Consider the following 18,644-nt stretch of genomic DNA (forward strand, 5'->3'; position numbering starts at 1 on the left):
TCACATGACCCTTGTACATCCATTGCTGAGCCTGTCACTCCCCCTCTCCCCCTCAGGGCAAAACAAACCAGTGCAGTGCCAGAGGGAAGGGAAGCGTGAGGAGGAACAGGGGGAGGCATGTGGGAAAGTTCAGCAAGTCCGAGTACAGCTCAAGACTGTATGACCTCATTTAGACACACATGCTGTAGAAGCAGTATTACTGGCGGGGGAGGGCAACCATGACACCAAAATGGTCCCCATTTCATATAGGCCATATGCATATTCTATACAATTGTGACACACAAACAAACACACACACACACACACACACCCATGCATCACAGGAGGTTGCTGAGGGGAGGACGGCTCATAATAATGGCCGGAACGGAGCAAATGGATTGGGATCAAACACCTGGAAATCATGTGTTTGATGTATTTGTTACCATTCCACGTCACCCACACACTTGGCCTGCTCCAAATATCTAGCCACATGACGCACAAACAACAGAATTATATGTTCGTTTTTTTTATTAATTGTTTTTCAATAAAGGGACAAAATGGGTGTGTGAACAGGATAATGCAGACAACTGCCAGAAAACACAGACAGTGGTTTTCCCAATACAACTGAACAGAGACCAGAAACAAAACACAACAAAAAGAGCTAAATTTGTCCAATGACCTTGGGCCACACTTTAAAAAATAAAGAAATAATATCATAACCAAAAAGAAAAAGAAAACAAAAAATGATCCATTCCATGCCTCTGTTTTGAACAGAGTGTAGGTAATAATAAATAGTAACTCCCATAGTAAAAGATAAAGGTCAAGTTCAAGTTACAACAAACAGCTCTCAGAACAAGAATAGAAAATGCTGATAACAAAATATTCCGCATTGCCATTTACAAAAAAGTCTCAACTCAAGCAGGCTTCTCCACGTCTCCATTTCATTTTCATTTTTAAATATGCTTTGCATATGAAAGTATATCCAATCTAAATATAAAGCACCATTTAGTATTTGGCAATGAAAAAAACCCTGCAAAACATTGATTATTTTTTAAATCGATGTACTGCATATGAAGTAAGTTCATTTTTTTCTTCTTAAGATGTTGGAATGTAGTTAGGTGGGATAGGTGGGAAAGACAGAAGCACACAACAGAACAGCCCGACGTCAGCTTGCATTACTGCTTACAGAATGGCAGCAGGGGGAGGAGGTCCAAACCAAACCAAAGAAGATATGTACAACCACCTGTGAAAGCAGGAACCAGCGCAGCGTGGCAGCCATCTTATGGCCCACTGCGCCCAATGCCACGTACTTAATAATTTTTTTTATTGGGTTTTCTTTCATTTCTTTAAACATACAAATAATTCGCACTATATTATCCTGCCAAATTAAAAATATATACCGTGGCAGCTTGTTTTTTTTTCACTACCAAAAAAGGTACGTAAATACCTTTAAAGAGAACAAGCAACAGTTAAAAATACGAGCCTCAATATAAATACTATAGTGCCTACGCTAAGTGAACATTGAATTCAAATACCATTCTAGACATACAGAAAAAAGTAGACCATAAATGTGTTTAAGCATAGGAATTGACATGAGTGTGCATCTTCCTATATTTAAGTTCTCTGTTATATATTCATATATAATCTTAAGCCTTTCCCCAATGCAAATTTTATTCAACCTGAAGAGCCGCGAAGAGCCAAGGCAAAATAAAAAGTCACTGATTTTTTTTCTCCATTTTATATATACTGTGATCGGGTCTTGAACACCACCAAGACAGAGAGGAAAAGAGAACCAACAACAAACTTAAATACAGTTTCCCCTAAAGATAATGACGTGTTGTAAAAAAAAAAGTCATTTTAATATCTATACCAAAAAAAGAAAAAGATTTGTACAAAACAAATATCTTGCAGTGTGAGCAGCAAGTTTGTTATCTAGCTGAGGGAGTTTTTACCCAGTCACACCACTGAGTGCTTTGCTGGGGTTTCTTGGGGTTAAATAACAATGGTCAGAGGTGAAGGATAGGGTTCAAAGGGTGGGGGTGGAGTGGCTGGCAACAGATTCTGTATTCGTCACTATATAAAACAACGGAATTTTAGTCATCAGTAAGCATTTTAGCAAGTTTTCCCTTAAGCGTATACCTGTAAACTGGGAAAATTGAACAGTGCAATTATAGGACAATTTTGTCCTATAAATGACAGTCTAACTTTAGACTCGACCGCTGTACCGACGTTGTACCAACGTTAGACATTTTTAGAGTATCTGTACAGACTCTGAGGCAGAGTGACAAGGGCTCTTTCACCATCGACTGGGGCGGATGTCTGCAACTCAACGAGGAAAAAAACTCCTTTCACGTCAACACAAACAGCAAACAGTACAAAACAGGAAGTTAATAAAGGTACATCTGCCCTTTATTACAAACCCCTGTATGATTATTTTGTCTCCACCTCCTTTTCAAGAGCCCTGGCATGGGTACAACTGCCTTTCTTAAAGATTTTTTTCTTTTCTTTTAAGTTTAGGCAATTCATAGATGGATAGAACGTTTAAATGTATTATAAAAAAATGTAATTAAATAAAAAAAGAAGAAAGAAATCTCCCCCCCAAGCACACCATTCTGTTAGCATCTAATTATTCTGACTCGCTTGTATTCATTTGAATGTCCTCGTATCGTCTGGTGTGCTGGGAGCTTAGACACTGCCTGCACCCGCACTGATAAATCCAAGCAGCATCATAGGTTTGTGCTACTGCAAATACATGCCAGCTCTCAAGTCCTCACAACACTATAAAAGTCCCACGAATTTAGGATTGTACATTACAGAGCATCTTCGTGTTCAGTACCTCCGTACCAGAAATGAAATATACAAACAGTTCAGTTATACACAATACTGCCTGTACCATGCCTGCTGAAAACCTCACAATTTAAAGATACTATAATACATAGCAGATAGGAAGATTATTAACCAATGCAGTTTCATGATATCAAAGGCACTCTTTTTTTTGTTTTACCAAATGATAGTACAAATTCAAATCTTAAATCATCCTCGTCTTTTTGAAGTAATCCAAAGGCTGTCACTGCTTTGCCTTTAGTAAACAAGCCAATTCATAGACGATTCTTTAACCCCATGGGGACAGAACATATTTTAGAAAGATGAAGGTTAAGTGCGATTCCCAGGTCGTCCAGAGAGGGTTAAGCTGAAGACTGTACATGATATGTGGTATGCAGCATGGTCGTTTCATTCTTGTCTTTTCTTTTTTTAAATAAAAACAGAACAAGAAAACAGCAACACATTTTACTCAACAACTAACCAACCAGGGACAATTTCATAATTTTTTTTAATTAGCCAAAACATACCATGCATGCTGTCTAATTATCAAAAATGGGAAAGGATAATCGAAAAAGAAAATAAGTACACAACATGTAAATTATTGCACAAGAGAAAGGCTCGAAGTTTTGCGTCAATGCAATAGTATTGCCCCGATACAGATCATGCATTCAAGGAGTAATGGAAACGGGGTGTGCTGGTCCAGAGCACGTTGTCTTAGCTTCCACCGGACTGGTGAAAGAAGAAGGGAGAATGTACAGGGGACTGGGGAGGGAGGGAGGGCTGATGAAACCCCCACTACTCCGACTTAATTTCGGCACTCAAGGGGCGGTCACTGTGCCATTTTTTCATGTGTTTCTCCAAGGTACTGTACACGCTGAAGGGCATCTGACAGATCTCACACTTGAACACGTCCTTGCCGATCTGCCCGTGTGTCTTCATGTGGCGTGTGAGCTTGCTGCTCTGGGCGCAGGCGTAGTTGCACAGCCCACACTTGTAGGGCCTCTCTCCCGTGTGGCTGCGCCGGTGCACCGTCAGGTTGCTGCAGTTCTTAAAAATTTTGCCACAGTACTCACAGGTGTCGCTGCGGCGGCTGCTGTCCTTGGAGCCAGGTCGAGTCAGCGGAGCCCCAAGGTGGGGCGTGCTCCCCCCGCTCCCCGTCCCGCTGCGGCCCGACACCCCCCCATCCAGTTCCCCAGGAGGGGTGGAGAAGCGCAGGCTGCCATTCTCCGACGAGTGCTCTGAGGGAGAAGAGGCAAAGGGCGATTGTCTGGAGTCCCCCGGGAAGTTCAGAAAGGGGTCCTTAAATTGTCGGGAGGCAGCGTATCCGGCCAGCCACTGGGAGTAGACGTTTTCTGTGTTGGGGATGGTGGGTGTAGGCAGGTCAAACTCCTTCTCCAGCTTGATGCGTTTGGAGAAGGGGCTGAGGGGGCTGGGGCTGCCCAGGAGCAGCTTCTTGGAGAGTCCCACCGAGGCAGCTTCGCTGGGGGATGTGCCGCGCCCGTTGATGGCCACAGCCGATATGCAGCCCCCCTCGCCGCGGCCCGACTCCAGCGCTGAATCCTTGTCACACATCTGCCGTTGTGTGTGCTCGCGGTTTTGGTGGTGGTGTGTGTGGTTTTCTTGGCCCAGCGCGCTGCGCTTGTGTGTGTGAAAGGCTTCGCTGAAGTGCTGCATGCTGGCCGCCAACCCCATGCCCTGCATCACCTCAGGTAGCGAGCGAGGGATGGAACCCTCCTCTCCTCCTACCAGACGACCCACAACCTCCCCGTTCCCAATGCTGCCGTTGTTCTCATGGTGCCGCGCTGCCTCCAGACTCAAGCTGAAGTGGTAGCTGTTGTTGTTCCTCCTAGCTCCATCCACTTTCTCTTCTTCCTCCTCCTCCCCCTCCTCTTCCTCCTCTTCCCCCTCTTCTTCTTCTTCCTCCTCTTCCTCCTCCTCCTCTTCTTCCTCCTCCTCCTCACCATTCTCCCGGCGCAGGCGGTTGTTCTCACTCTTAAGCTTGGCCACCACTGACTTGAGGGCGCTGCTGGCACTGCCCATTCGCTCGCTGGTGCCCGGCTCGGGTGAGGAGGCTGCAGAGAGACCATCTTCTGACTTTTCGGCGTTGGGCGAGCCTGACTTGTGCATATGTGTCTTCATGTGGCGCTTGAGTTTGCTGGCCTGCGTGCAGGCGTGGTCACACAGACTGCACTTGTAGGGCTTCTCGCCTGTGTGGCTGCGCCGGTGCACAATGAGATTACTCTGGAACTTGAAGCTCTTGCCGCAGAACTCACACGACTTGGTCTTCAGAGGAGTGGAAGGCTGGGGGCCCGAGGAGGGCAGCGGGGTGCTGGGGGTGGTATGGGAACCCGAAGGGGACTGCATGGAGGGAGGAAGGGGAGGGGGGGTGGACAGGTAGGGAGGCTTGCCCCCACCGCCACATCCTCCACCTCCTCCACCGGACTGGAATGGTTGGAGCAGCCGTTGCATAGGGCTGGGCCGGTGTGGAGAGTGGGGGGGAGTGGACCCTGAGGTGTTGCCCGCCAGCTCCCTCAGCCGACGGGAGAAGTCCATGGCCGATGGTGGGTCCAGGGGCATGGGAGGGTTGAGGCGCAGCACCCTGTCGAAGGCACTCGGATGGTGGGCTGCCAGCGCCAGCTCCTCTGGGCTCAGGTGGTGGGTGTCCAGGTGGTGGCGCGGAGGGGGGCTGAAGAGCGGCGGCGTCGGGGGGAAACGCTGCTGTCCACCCCCTCCGTCCCGGCCCCCCGAGCCTGATCCTGGGATGCGGAGGAGGCTGAAGGGGCTGGCCTCGGAGGGCAGGTGGAGGCCGTGGAGGGAGGGCTGTGAGGGGCAGTCTGCACCCCCGCCTAGGGAGGAGGGTCTGCCCATGCGGGGGATGAGGGGGCTGCCATGGCCGTGTTCGCTCTCCAAGTAGATGCGGAAGCCATGGGTATTCTGGGCGTGCTGGAGCAGGAACCAGGCGCTGCCGTAGGCCTGTTTACAGGTGGTGCAGGTGTAGGTACTGGGCTCTTCCTTACCTGCAGGGGGACAGAGAGGAAGAGGGGACACAGAGTTAGACTCATGTTCACATGAACATGTAGACTCATGTTCACATCAATCAATTAATTAAATAATATACATTATTGATGCCCAAAGGAAATGAGTTAGAGAGTTCAGCTCCATTCAGCTGTGCTGCATTTGACTCGTGCTTGACTGTCTTATGGATCAAATATATTTTTAGAAAGCCTCTAAAAATGGGGGGGGGTCACAACTTCCTCTAGCCTGCTATGAGACACTGTTATCCCGGCTGACTGTGAGCAGCCTCTCAGCTTGCTACAAAGCAAACAATGACCGCTGTCCCTACAGAGAACACACTCCGCAGAAAACCCACTCCCATTGATGTACAGAAATAACCCCTAACCCGAGAAACACAACCCCACTAAGCATAGCAGATACTACTACAGTACTAAGGAGGACTAAGAAGTGTATGCCTCTAATTTTGGATTTGTTCATTTAGACAGAAGTCACATCGACACAGACAGTATAACTGTGTTATAATGCTTTACTCTGAATGGTGGTGCACACACACACACACACACACACACACACACACACACACACACACACACACACACACACACACACACACACACACACACACACACACACACACACACACACACACACAAAGAAAAGCCTCTTGCGGTGCATAAATAGAACTGCCCTCTCAATCGCGGCCCAGTGAAGTATTCCGCCGCTTGTGACAGCAAAGGAACATTTAAATCAATAATTGACTTTGAATGGCTCTCTGACAATGACCTGTGGTCCGCTTCACAATGCATGTGTAATCTCATTAAGGCCAGCCCGCTCCTCCATCAGCTCATTTGCAAGATTAGATCATAAACGGGCCGCCGCTGAAAGCCTTTCAATATGAAACCAGTTATATGGATGCAGACTCATGCACAGTCACACACACAGGCGTGTACATGCACGCGCGCACACACACACACGGACATGAGAAAAACCCAGGACTGATTATCCAATAAAGATTTCTGCTCCACTGCTCTGCTAGCCTAAATACACAGATTCTCCTAAATGCCCACACATGCACATACACACACAAACACACACACACACACACACAGAAATACAAACATTTAGACAGTAAACAGATTAATGCTGAAATGTGTAACTATAAGCATAGATAGGCATGGTGAAACACACAACGAGAGTGGGGTGTTTTGTGGTATCTTGGTCCACCTGTGAGTCATTCAGTGCATATACCCAGGGACCCTCTACAGGCTGGTTCCCTTTCAGAATAATTACTGTGGCACTCTCAGACAACACAGAAGACACCGGGAGACTCTCTCAAGCCTCAAATGAGACTAAGGCGAGCATCAAACGAGCCTGAAGAAGTAAGCTCTACCAGGTGACCATTAGACCATATCATTTCACTAAAAAGGATAAAATATACAGGAAATTAACGTTTTATTATTTGCCAATTAAAATGAGCTATTTGATACAAATAAAATAGAAAATGGATCCATCTACTTTATTCTCAGAATGACAAGCCAAAATATTTAGCTCTGCAATCATGCCAGACAAGATAAATATCACATTGGCAATAATTATCCAGGATACATTTCCAGATAAAAGGCATTTTTGTGATAAAGGGCTGTATAGTCCATTGAATCAACAGAGGGGTCAGTCACTAAAGCTTCCATACTCATGCTAATGACGTGCAGTAGGAACCCAGAAAATGAGAGACAACTCTAAAAGGGATTTATGGTTTACCTTCCCGCTTTTATCCTCCCCAACTGCAATTTACTTGCAGATCCAAAAAACTAAGGGTCAACACTGTCAACAAAAAATCCATCAGTTAGTGTGCCGTGTGTGTCTCAGTGTGTGTGTGTGCGTGTGTGTGTGTGTGTGTGCATGTGTGCGCGAAGGCGTGCACGTGTGTGAGGGGAGGTGTCATATTTCTTACACAACCTTTTTTCTTCTTTTCGTGGTGGATATACTATATATAGTGTGTGAGGTAGAACGGTGTGCAGAGAGAAAGACTTCTCCACTCTGCGGGTGTGAGCATGTGTGTATGTGAGAGGCTAACAGTTGCTACTGGGTTGTGTGAGAAGGGGGTGAGTGAGTGAAAGGCGTGAGACTCGGCGGTTGGGTAGAATAATCCTGTTAAGACACTCAGACCCCTTTGTGTTCTGTCTGGGTCGAGCATGCTGTCTGAGCACTGGAAGAATTCACACACACAGATGCACGCACACACACACAGACTTATCTTTCACCGTCCACAGATTGGGAAGACTAGCATTAGCTGGTCAAATATGGACAATTAGAATAGTCAAAAATGTCTGCTAATTGCTGCCACCTTGCAGAGGGTCTAACCCCTATGTATTATTTGCGTTTCCATTGAGAGTTGTTTCTTCTCACTTATACATTTATTGATGTGCAAGAGCCTTGGAAAAAGTTGAAACGATTGGAAGTGTCTGAAACCTAGGCTTCCGAGTGCCCTAACAGCCTGCTTGTAATTCAGCCATTGCTCAGTTCATTGAAGAAGACTGCCCAGAGCTCAGAGAAAGAGCTGAGGAAGGTGGATAGAGACAGAATATGTGAGGGAGAGAGACTGAGACAGACAGAGACAGAGACAGAGACAGAGAGACAGAGAGACAGACAGAGACAGAGAGAGAGACAGACAGACAGACAGACAGACAGACAGACAGACAGACAGACAGACAGACAGACAGACAGACAGACAGACAGACAGACAGACAGACAGACAGACAGACAGACAGACAGACAGACAGACAGACATAGAGAGAGACAGATGACTGTAGAGATTGGCAGCAGTGTGTTTAGATCGCAGACGGAGAGAAACAGGAGTGAGGGAGAGAAAGATAGGAGAAAGAGAGAGAGAAAGAGAGAGAGAGAGAGAGAGAGAGAGAGAGAGAGAGAGAGAGAGAGAGAGAGAGAGAGAGAGAGAGAGAGAGAGAGAGAGAGAGAGAGAGAGCAGTCAGCTGCCAGCTTTTAACACTGGGAAATGTCCGAGCCATGTAAGCAGCAATGAGACATCAGAGAACAAGAGAGGAAGAAGGAGGAAGAGAGTGTGCCAGACATACACACACATACACCATATTACCCCACATTATATACACACACACACACCATATCACCCCACATTATACACACACATATACTAAATCAACCCACATTATACACACACATATACTAAATCAACCCACATTATACACAAATATACTGTATCAACCCACATTATACACACATATATACCATATCACCCCACATTATACACACATATATACCATATCAACCCACATTATACACACATATATACCATATCAACCCACATTATACACACATACACCACATTATACACACATATACTGTATCAACCCACATTATACACACACATATACCATATCAACTCACATTATACACACATACACTATATCAACCCACATTATACACACAAATACACTATATCATCCCACGTTATACACACACACATACTGCCATCACACATGCTCTAACTTAGTACACCCTCCCTACTTCCATGTCAACACACTCACTTCACACACACACACACACACACACGCACAAACACACACACCAAAGTATTAAACCTGATTAAAGCTGAGGACACTGCTGAGGCACTTAGGCAGTGTTAGATGTGCAAAGGTGGCAGAAAGCTTGGCACACACACAGAGGTGGCACACACACACATACATACAGACACACACACACACACACATACACACACACACACACACACAGAAAGTCAGTGAGGTTTGATAGTGAAACATGAGACTGGATGGAAGGAAACGTGTGCTGAAACTTCCCCTGCTTACTGCATCTCTCTGGGGAAATGCACCACTCTGAGCAGATCGCTTTACAGGGCCTAAAATATCTCCACTGTACCAAGCTGTGAAGACACACCCACACACACCATCTAAAACACACCCACACACACCATCTAAAACACACCCACACACACCATCTAAAACACACCCACACACACCATCTAAAACACACCCACACACACCATCTAAAACACACCCACACACACCAACTAAAACACACCCACAAACACCAACTAAAACACCCAAACACACCAACTAACACACCCACACCAAATAAAACACCCACAAACACCAACTAAAACACCCAAACACACCAGCTAACACACCCACACCAACTAAAACACACCCACAAACACCAACTAAAACACCCAAACACACCAACTAACACACCCACATCAACTAAAACACACCCACAAACACCAACTAAAACACCCAAACACACCAACTAACACACCCACACACACCAACTAAAACGAACACACACCAACTATCACACCAACACCAACTAACATACCCGCACCAACTAAAACACACACCCACAGACCAACTAAAACACACAAATACCAACTAAAACACACACCCACAGACCAACTAAAACACACAAATACCAACTAAAACACACACCCACAGACCAACTAAAACACACAGACAGACCAACTAAAACACACAGACAGACCAACTAAAACACACAGACAGACCAACTAAAACACACAGACAGACCAACTAAAACACACAGACAGACCAACTAAAACACACACACAGACCAACTAAAACACACAGACAGACCAACTAAAACACACAAATACCAACTAAAACACACACCCACAGACCAACTAAAACACACAGACAGACCAACTAAAACACACAGACAGACCAACTAAAACACACAGACAGACCAACTAAAACACACAGACAGACCAACTAAAACACACACACAGACCAACTAAAACACACACACACAGACCAACTAAAACACACAGACAGACCAACTAAAACACACAGACAGACCAACTAAAACACACAGACAGACCAACTAAAACACACAGACAGACCAACTAAAACACACACCCACACCAACTAAAACACACCCACACACCAACTAAAACACACAAACACCAACTAAAACACACCCATACCAACTAAAACACACAAATACCAACTAAAACACACACACAGACAGACCAACTAAAACACACACACAGACAGACCAACTAAAACACACACACAGACAGACCAACTAAAACACACACACAGACCAACTAAAACACACACACAGACCAACTAAAACACACACACAGACCAACTAAAACACACACACAGACCAACTAAAACACACACACAGACCAACTAAACACACACACAGACCAACTAAAACACACACACAGACCAACTAAAACACACACACAGACCAAGCTGTAAGACTCACAGTACACTCTTAGAAAAAAGGTGTTATCTAGAACTTAAAAGGGTTCTTCAGCTGTCCCCATATGAGAACCCCTTTGAAGAACCCATGTTGGTTTCAAATAGAACCGTTTTGGGTTCTACGTGGAACCCAACATGGTTTTACCTGGTACCAAAAAGGATACATTATTATCATTATTGCTGTTTATATATTGAACCCATTCAGAAGAATATGCCTTCCATGTAAAATAGAAAGGAATTCAGGGAGGGAGAGATAGTAGAGAGGGTATCTATCTTGGTAGAGAGGGGACATCTCTGTGTTCCTTCTGGACGGGTGGCAGTGGCAAACAAAGATGTATGCCAGCTTTAAACAGCTTGGGCAGCCTGTGCACCGTCTCCTATTGCTCATCTACCATCTTACCAAGCTTACCACCTCTACCTGAACCAATGTCACACACAGACGCACGGACACATCATGTGCACGCACACACACCCAACTCAATGTAAACACACTCCCAACCGTTTCACATGTAATACCCCCAGCCCATTCACATAATATGCAAAACTGCTACCCCCATCCCCCACTCTACACATTACACACACTACACACTGCCCTAACACGCATCACAAACACTGACAAGCAGAACAAACGGCCATTAGACCATTTGAACAGTTCCCTTTGTCCCCTGTTCCCCATCTCTCATCGCCCTTACTCTCTCTTATTCACTATCTCTCCATCCCCCTTCTCTCTATCTCAGTTTCTTTCAGTCGCTCTCTTGATCCCTCCCTCCAGTGTGAAGCTCCATCTATCTCTTTACCTCTCTTAAGCCCACTCCCTTTCTCTCTCTCCCTCTCACTTACCCTTTCTCTCTCTCTTTCCCTCTCTTTCCATCTCGCTCTCCTTCCCTCTTTCTCTGGGTGTTGTTGTGTCCTTGGCTATGCAGTGCAGATTCCACCTCTGTGTGAGATAGCGGTAATTGAGGTAATGGACCATCCCAGAAACAGGATTAGGGAATACAGCAGGGAGAAAGGACAATGTGCCCTAATAGAATCTGGGAATTCTATCAGCGGCTTAGGCTTTCAAGATCTTCTGAAAATATTTACGTGTGGATGTCCCTTCACCCCTGACCAACTCCGCAAATATATTACATTCAATTAAAAGTGTGCCATGCAAATGTTCTATAATACTCAATTTTGTGAAAGCAAAAGTATGTCTATTCTGATCTTTATCACCATCATAACTAATTGTAGGTCACTAGGTAAAGCCATCTACTCTGGCATAGTGAGTCTAGTCTGTATTCTGTCGATCCGACGCAGCTGCTCATGGACCACAGAAACACACACACGCGTCTTTGTCCTGGCCCAGACTCTCAGTGGTGCACCAATTGACTGACCACAAACAAAGCCCTGTTTGACCAACACTTCCCAGACAAAGATGGAGAAGGGAAGTCCAGGGAAGAGAGAGCCGGGAGGAATCGCAAGACACCAGCAGAATCTAACATCTCTGGACAATAAGCCTTAATCAATCTATTATACATACTCCATACACACAGAGGAGAGAGAGAGAGACAGAGAGAGAAAGAAAGAGAGAGAGAGACAGAGACAGACATGGAGACAGAGAGAGACAGGGAGAGACAGGGAGACAGAGAGAGACCGAGAGAGACAGAGAGAGACCGAGAGAGAAAGAGAGAGAGAGACAGAGAGACAGAGAGAGAGAGAGAGAGAGAGAGAGAGAGAGAGAGAGAGAGAGAGAGAGAGAGAGAGAGAGAGAGAGAGAGAGAGAGACAGCGAGACAGAGAGAGACAGAGAGAGACAGGGAGACCGAGAGAGAACGAGAGAGAGAGAGACAGAGAGAGAGAGAGAGAGAGAGAGAGAGAGAGAGAGAGAGAGAGAGAGAGAGAGAGAGAGAGAGAGAGAGAGAGAGAGAGAAAGAGAAAGAGAGAGAGAGAGAGAGAGAGAGAGAGAGAGAGAGAGAGAGAGAGAGAGAGAGAGAGAGAGAGAATTAGGCCGATACCCACTAATTATCAAAATCCAGAAAAGAGCCGTTAAATTCTACAACCACCTAAAAGGAAGCGATTCCCAAACCTTCCATAACAAAGCCATCACCTACAGAGAGATGAACCTGGAGAAGAGTCCCCTAAGCAAGCTGGTCCTGGGGCTCTGTTCACAAACACAAACACACCCCACAGAGCCCCAGGACAACAGCACAATTAGACCCAACCAAATCATGAGAAAACAAAAAGATAATTACTTGACACATTGGAAAGAATTAACAAAAAAACAGAGCAAACTAGAATGCTATTTGGCCCTAAACAGAGAGTACACAGTGGCAGAATACCTGACGACTGTGACTGACCCAAACTTAAGGAAAGCTTTGACTATGTACAGACTCAGTGAGCATAGCCTTGCTATTGAGAAAGGCCGCCGTAGGCAGACATGGCTCTCAAGAGAAGACAGGCTATGTGCTCACTGCCCACAAAATGAGGTGGAAACTGAGCTGCACTTCCTCACCTCCTGCCCAATGTATGACCATATTAGAGAGACATATTTCCCTCAGATCACACAGATCCACAAAGAATTCGAAAAGAAATCCAATTTTGATAAAGTCCCATATCTACTGGGTGAAATTCCACAGTGTGCCATCACAGCAGCAAGATTTGTGACCTGTTGCCACAAGAAAAGGGCAACCAGTGAAGAACAAACACCATTGTAAATACAACCCATATTTATGCTTATTTATTTTCCCTTGTGTACTTTAACCATTTGTACATTGTTACAACACTGTATATATATAATATGACTTTTGTAATGTCTTTATTGTTTTGAAGCTTCTGTATGTGTAATGTTTACTGTTAATTTTTATTGTTTATTTCACTTCTGTATATTATCTACCTCACTTGCTTTGGCAATGTTAACACATGTTTCCCATGCCAATAAAGCCCCTTGAATTGAATTGAATTGAATTTAATTGAGAGAGAGATACAGAGAGAGAGAGAGAGAGAGAGAGAGAGATAGAGAGAGAGAGAGATAATACAGAGAGAGAGAGAGAGAGAGAGAGAGAGAGAGAGAGAGAGAGAGAGAGAGAGAGAGAGAGAGAGAGAGAGAGAGAGAGAGAGAGAGAGAGAGAGAGAGAGAGAGAGAGAGAGAGAGAGAGAGAGAGAGAGAGACTAAGAAAAAAGAAAGGAAGAGAAAGGAATCTTTTTTGCCAGTGAGTTGTTTCTGATCCATTTCCTAAAACTCTGCAAATCAGTGTGAACGGGGTAATAATTGTGAAGTTGAAAGGTGAATCCCGATAGGAGAATTCCATGGGATTTTCATGCCGAAGTCTGTGTTCTTGTAGAATTCCCACTCCCCATTATCAGTGTAATCCCCGGAACACACAAGTCCCGCACGGAAAACCCAATTAGTAGCGTTGAGATTTACACACACCTGACGCCCCATCTGTAATGGCTGTTAAAATGCAGAGAACACACACATATCAACAGGACCAGAGACAGAATAACGTAATAAAAGCAGACGTATTGGTCAGAACAAGGCCAAGCTAAGAAACTACTGTACTAACTGACGTTTCTTCTTCTGAGTAGACCCTGATTCAGTAAGTGTGATATATCTTCTATTGATCTTTGTAGCCTAGCGGTTAGAGTGTTGGGTCAGTAACCAAAAGGTTGCTAGTTCAAAACCCCTGAGCTGACAAGGTAAAAAAATTAAGAAAACTATTCCCTTGAGCAAGGCAGTTAACTGCCCACAACAACAGCTCCCTGGGCAGTTAACTGCCATAACAACAGCTCCCTGGGCAGTTAACTACCCACAACAACAGCTCCCTGGGCTGTTAACTGCCACAACAACAGCTCCCTGGGCTGTTAACTACCCACAACAACAGCTCCCTGGACAGTTAACTGCCACAACAACAGCTCCCTGGACAGTTAACTGTCCACAACAACAGCTCCCTGGGCTGTTAACTGCCACAACAACAGCTCCCTGGACAGTTAACTGCCACAACAACAGCTCCCTGGGCTGTTAACTGCCACAACAACAGCTCCCTGGACAGTTAACTGCCCACAACAACAGCTCCCTGGGCTTTTAACTGCCACAACAACAGCTCCCTGGACAGTTAACTGCCACAACAACAGCTCCCTGGACAGTTAACTGCCCACAACAACAGCTCCCCGGACAGTTAACTGCCCACAACAACAGCTCCCTGGACAGTTAACTGCCCACAACAACAGCTCCCTGGACAGTTAACTGCCACAACAACAGCTCCCTGGACAGTTAACTGCCCACAACAACAGCTCCCTGGACAGTTAACTGCCACAACAACAGCTCCCTGGACAGTTAACTGCCCACAACAACAGCTCCCCGGACAGTTAACTGCCCACAACAACAGCTCCCTGGGCTGTTAACTGCCCACAACAACAGCTCCCTGGACAGTTAACTGCCACAACAACAGCTCCCTGGACAGTTAACTGCCACAACAACAGCTCCCTGGACAGTTAACTGCCCACAACAACAGCTCCCTGGGCTGTTAACTGCCACAACAACAGCTCCCTGGACAGTTAACTGCCACAACAACAGCTCCCTGGGCTGTTAACTGCCACAACAACAGCTCCCTGGACAGTTAACAATTAATCTCATTCAACATTTTCTGAGAAACCTGTGGTATGCCATTCATCTATTTTAGAGAAAAAGTATTTTTGTGAATCTTATTTCCAAGAAGTTGGAATGACTAAGCGCTTAACTGGTCGGTTAAAATTACATTGTACTCTAGTAAGTAGTTTGAATTACCAAAGATTTCAATCCATAATTGGTGTCTGTCTGACTGTACACAATGTTTATGTCTGTTACACACTGTTAGTGTGTATGAATGGATCTGGCTGTACATATACTGTTGGACTGAATACTTTCTAATATAGGCTGGTGTCTGTATTGAGCAGAAATATCAATACCGTCTGTCCCAGTGTGTGTGTGTTTGCGCGTGCGTGCATGCGTGCGTGCGTTTATGTGTGTCAGAAATATCAATTCATTCTGTCCCTGTGTTAGGATTCCCTGCTGCATTATAGACTGTGCTCTCTCCCACTCCCCCACCACTGTGTGTGTGTGTGTGTGTGTGTGTGTGTGTGTGTGTGTGTGTGTGTGTGTGTGTGTGTGTGTGTGTGTGTGTGTGTGTGTGTGTGTGTGTGTGTGTGTGTGTGTGTGTGTGTGTGTGTGTGTGTCTGTGTCTGTGTGCGTGCGTGTGTGCGTGCGTGTGTGTGTGTGTGTTCATGCCACAGTTACCATGTGACCAATATATGTCAGAGAGAAGGGGACAGGGAGATCAAAGTAACAGCATATCATAGAACAGACGATGACATGAATCTCTCAAACTAGTTTTGGGTTATTTGACTTGTTCTGAATAAAAGGATATTTCAGATGACTTCAGATGACTTGTCCAACCAGTCCACAGACAAACAGACAGAGATGCTGTACATAGTGACTCCTCAGCCTTTCTCTGTATCTCGTAAACCCTACTCTAATAGCACAGCTAAGGCCTCCTAAACAGTGTTTATGATTGCAATTAAATGGCCCGGCCTTTATAGAACCATTCAAGCATACAGTAACAGTGATGTCTCTCTCTCTGTGTGTGTGTGTGTGTGTGTGTGTGTGTGTGTGTGTGTGTGTGTGTGTGTGTGTGTGTGTGTGTGTGTGTGTGTGTGTGTGTGTGTGTGTGTGTGTGTGTGTGTGTGTGTGTGTGTGTGTGTGTGTGTGTGTGTGTGTGTGTGTGTGTGTAGAGTAGTGTGTATGTTCCTCTCCCGTATACTGATGGTGGTGAACACAGCCTTGACTTTAACCCCAAACTAACAGGCCAAATTACAGAGCAGCTAAATTACAGCACACACACACAGAGGAAGACTGGGGTTTGATAGATGACACTCAGCCCCGGCCCAAACGACAGAATGGGTCACTAACACACATGCCGGGCACATGCCTATGAAACACACACACGCAAACTGCAAAAGAGGCTCGTACTTAATGAGTAAGAGAGCAAATGAAAAAAATGAGTGAGTCACTGAAAGAAAGCAAAATGAGAGAAGGATATGGGAAAGAAGGAGTGACGAGCTAGAGAGGAGAACCGTGGCTACTAGCTAGCTTCTCTTGTGGTCTGCATATGCATAAGCTATTCCACTAAGCCACTGATATGGCAGTGTGTGTGTGTGATATTGGTGCAGCAGTTAGCTGAGTACAGGCCCTGAGGCCATGGCATTAGACTCGGTCAGAAAGACTCTCAGCCATTTTAATTAGTCCACCAAAGCCAGTGTCACTGCTCGCTAACACTCTACTCCCTCTCTCTCGCTCTCTCCTAATCACTCTCTTCACTCGTCTTTCATAGCCCCTCTCTGTCCCCACCGCATTCAGTTCCACGCTCCTATTAGGCACTTTGTGCTTTTCAATTTGAATATATTTCCTGATATTTGCACTGGATTTCGAAAAGAGTTTGGTTAGCTTGCTATTCTGGCTCAATGCTTGCTAGCCTTATGTGTGATGTGGAATTATAAAACCAATATGTTACAAATGGGTGTGTTTTGTTAATGAAGGGAGTCGTCTCCACAACGAGGTCAAGGCAAAATAGATGCTAGATGTGTCATTATTACTGCATGTCAGAGAGAAGCCTTGAGCGATTAGCTGAGACTGTAAATAGGGCTTGCTACTAGACAAAACACACACACAGAGACACAGAGACACAAACACACACTCTAACACACACGTAAGTGCACACACAAGTCAGACACACACACACACACAAGTCAAACACACAGGAAGCTGGCAGTGCATAGAGGGCCAGTGATTGATCTGCAGGGCCCTGCAACAGCTGCCAGGCAGGCACAACTCTGTCATCAGTCTGTGTGTGTGTGACCGCAGCCTCGCACAGCGATCACAGTGGGAGATCACTCTAGGCTGAGCAAACACCTCAGCTGGCCAGAGCTGTGTGACGGCCCCTACACACACACATAAACACACACATAGGTTGATACTTGCTTTCTCTCTTCGTCTAACCCCTCCTCCACACAATTGTCTCATCCTCCATCTGTCCATCAGGACTGCATACAGGTGCCTGAGGTCTCTCTCTCTCCCCTCTCAACCCTGACCTGGGATATCTTTGAAATAGCATTCTCTCTCTCTTTCTTTCTCTCTTTCTCTCTCTTTCGCTCCTTCTCTCTCTCTCTCTCTCTCTCTCTCTCTCTCTCTCTCTCTCTCTCTCTCTCTCTCTCTCTCTCTCTCTCTCTCTCTCTCTCTCTCTCTCTCTCTCTATCTCTTTTTCTCTCTCTCTCTCTCTCATTCTCTCTCTCTACAGCAGCTACATCTTTGATGCACCCCTAGTAGAGGGGGAGAAAGGGGAAGATGAAGAGTTAAATGGGTTTCCTTGGATGCACAGTTGCACGGGATAGAGGGAATGAGTGAGGGAGGGACATCACTCAGTGAGGATAAGGGCTATATAAAGAAGAGAGCAGTAGGGGAGGACAGAAGAGGGGAGAGTTGGAGCAGATGATGAGGGTTTGAGTCACAGAGAACCTGCTGCTGTAAAAACAACCACCCTAG

The 18,644-nt window shown here is 45.6% G+C and overlaps 1 protein-coding gene across 1 annotated transcript in view; it reads right to left on the minus strand.

The window, feature by feature from the left end:
- Window positions 1–489: 489 nt before the first annotated feature.
- LOC139562695 (B-cell lymphoma/leukemia 11A-like) overlaps window positions 490–18,644 on the minus strand; it is a 52,693-nt gene continuing 34,538 nt past the window's right edge. Inside the window, exon 3 of the mRNA XM_071380627.1 lies at window positions 490–5,819. Coding sequence (XP_071236728.1) covers window positions 3,598–5,819 — 2,222 coding nt within the window. The 3' untranslated portion in view covers window positions 490–3,597. The remainder of the gene's footprint in view (window positions 5,820–18,644) is intronic.

The sequence above is a fragment of the Salvelinus alpinus genome, chromosome 32 (assembly GCF_045679555.1).
Source record: "Salvelinus alpinus chromosome 32, SLU_Salpinus.1, whole genome shotgun sequence".
Classification (NCBI taxonomy): domain Eukaryota; kingdom Metazoa; phylum Chordata; class Actinopteri; order Salmoniformes; family Salmonidae; genus Salvelinus; species Salvelinus alpinus.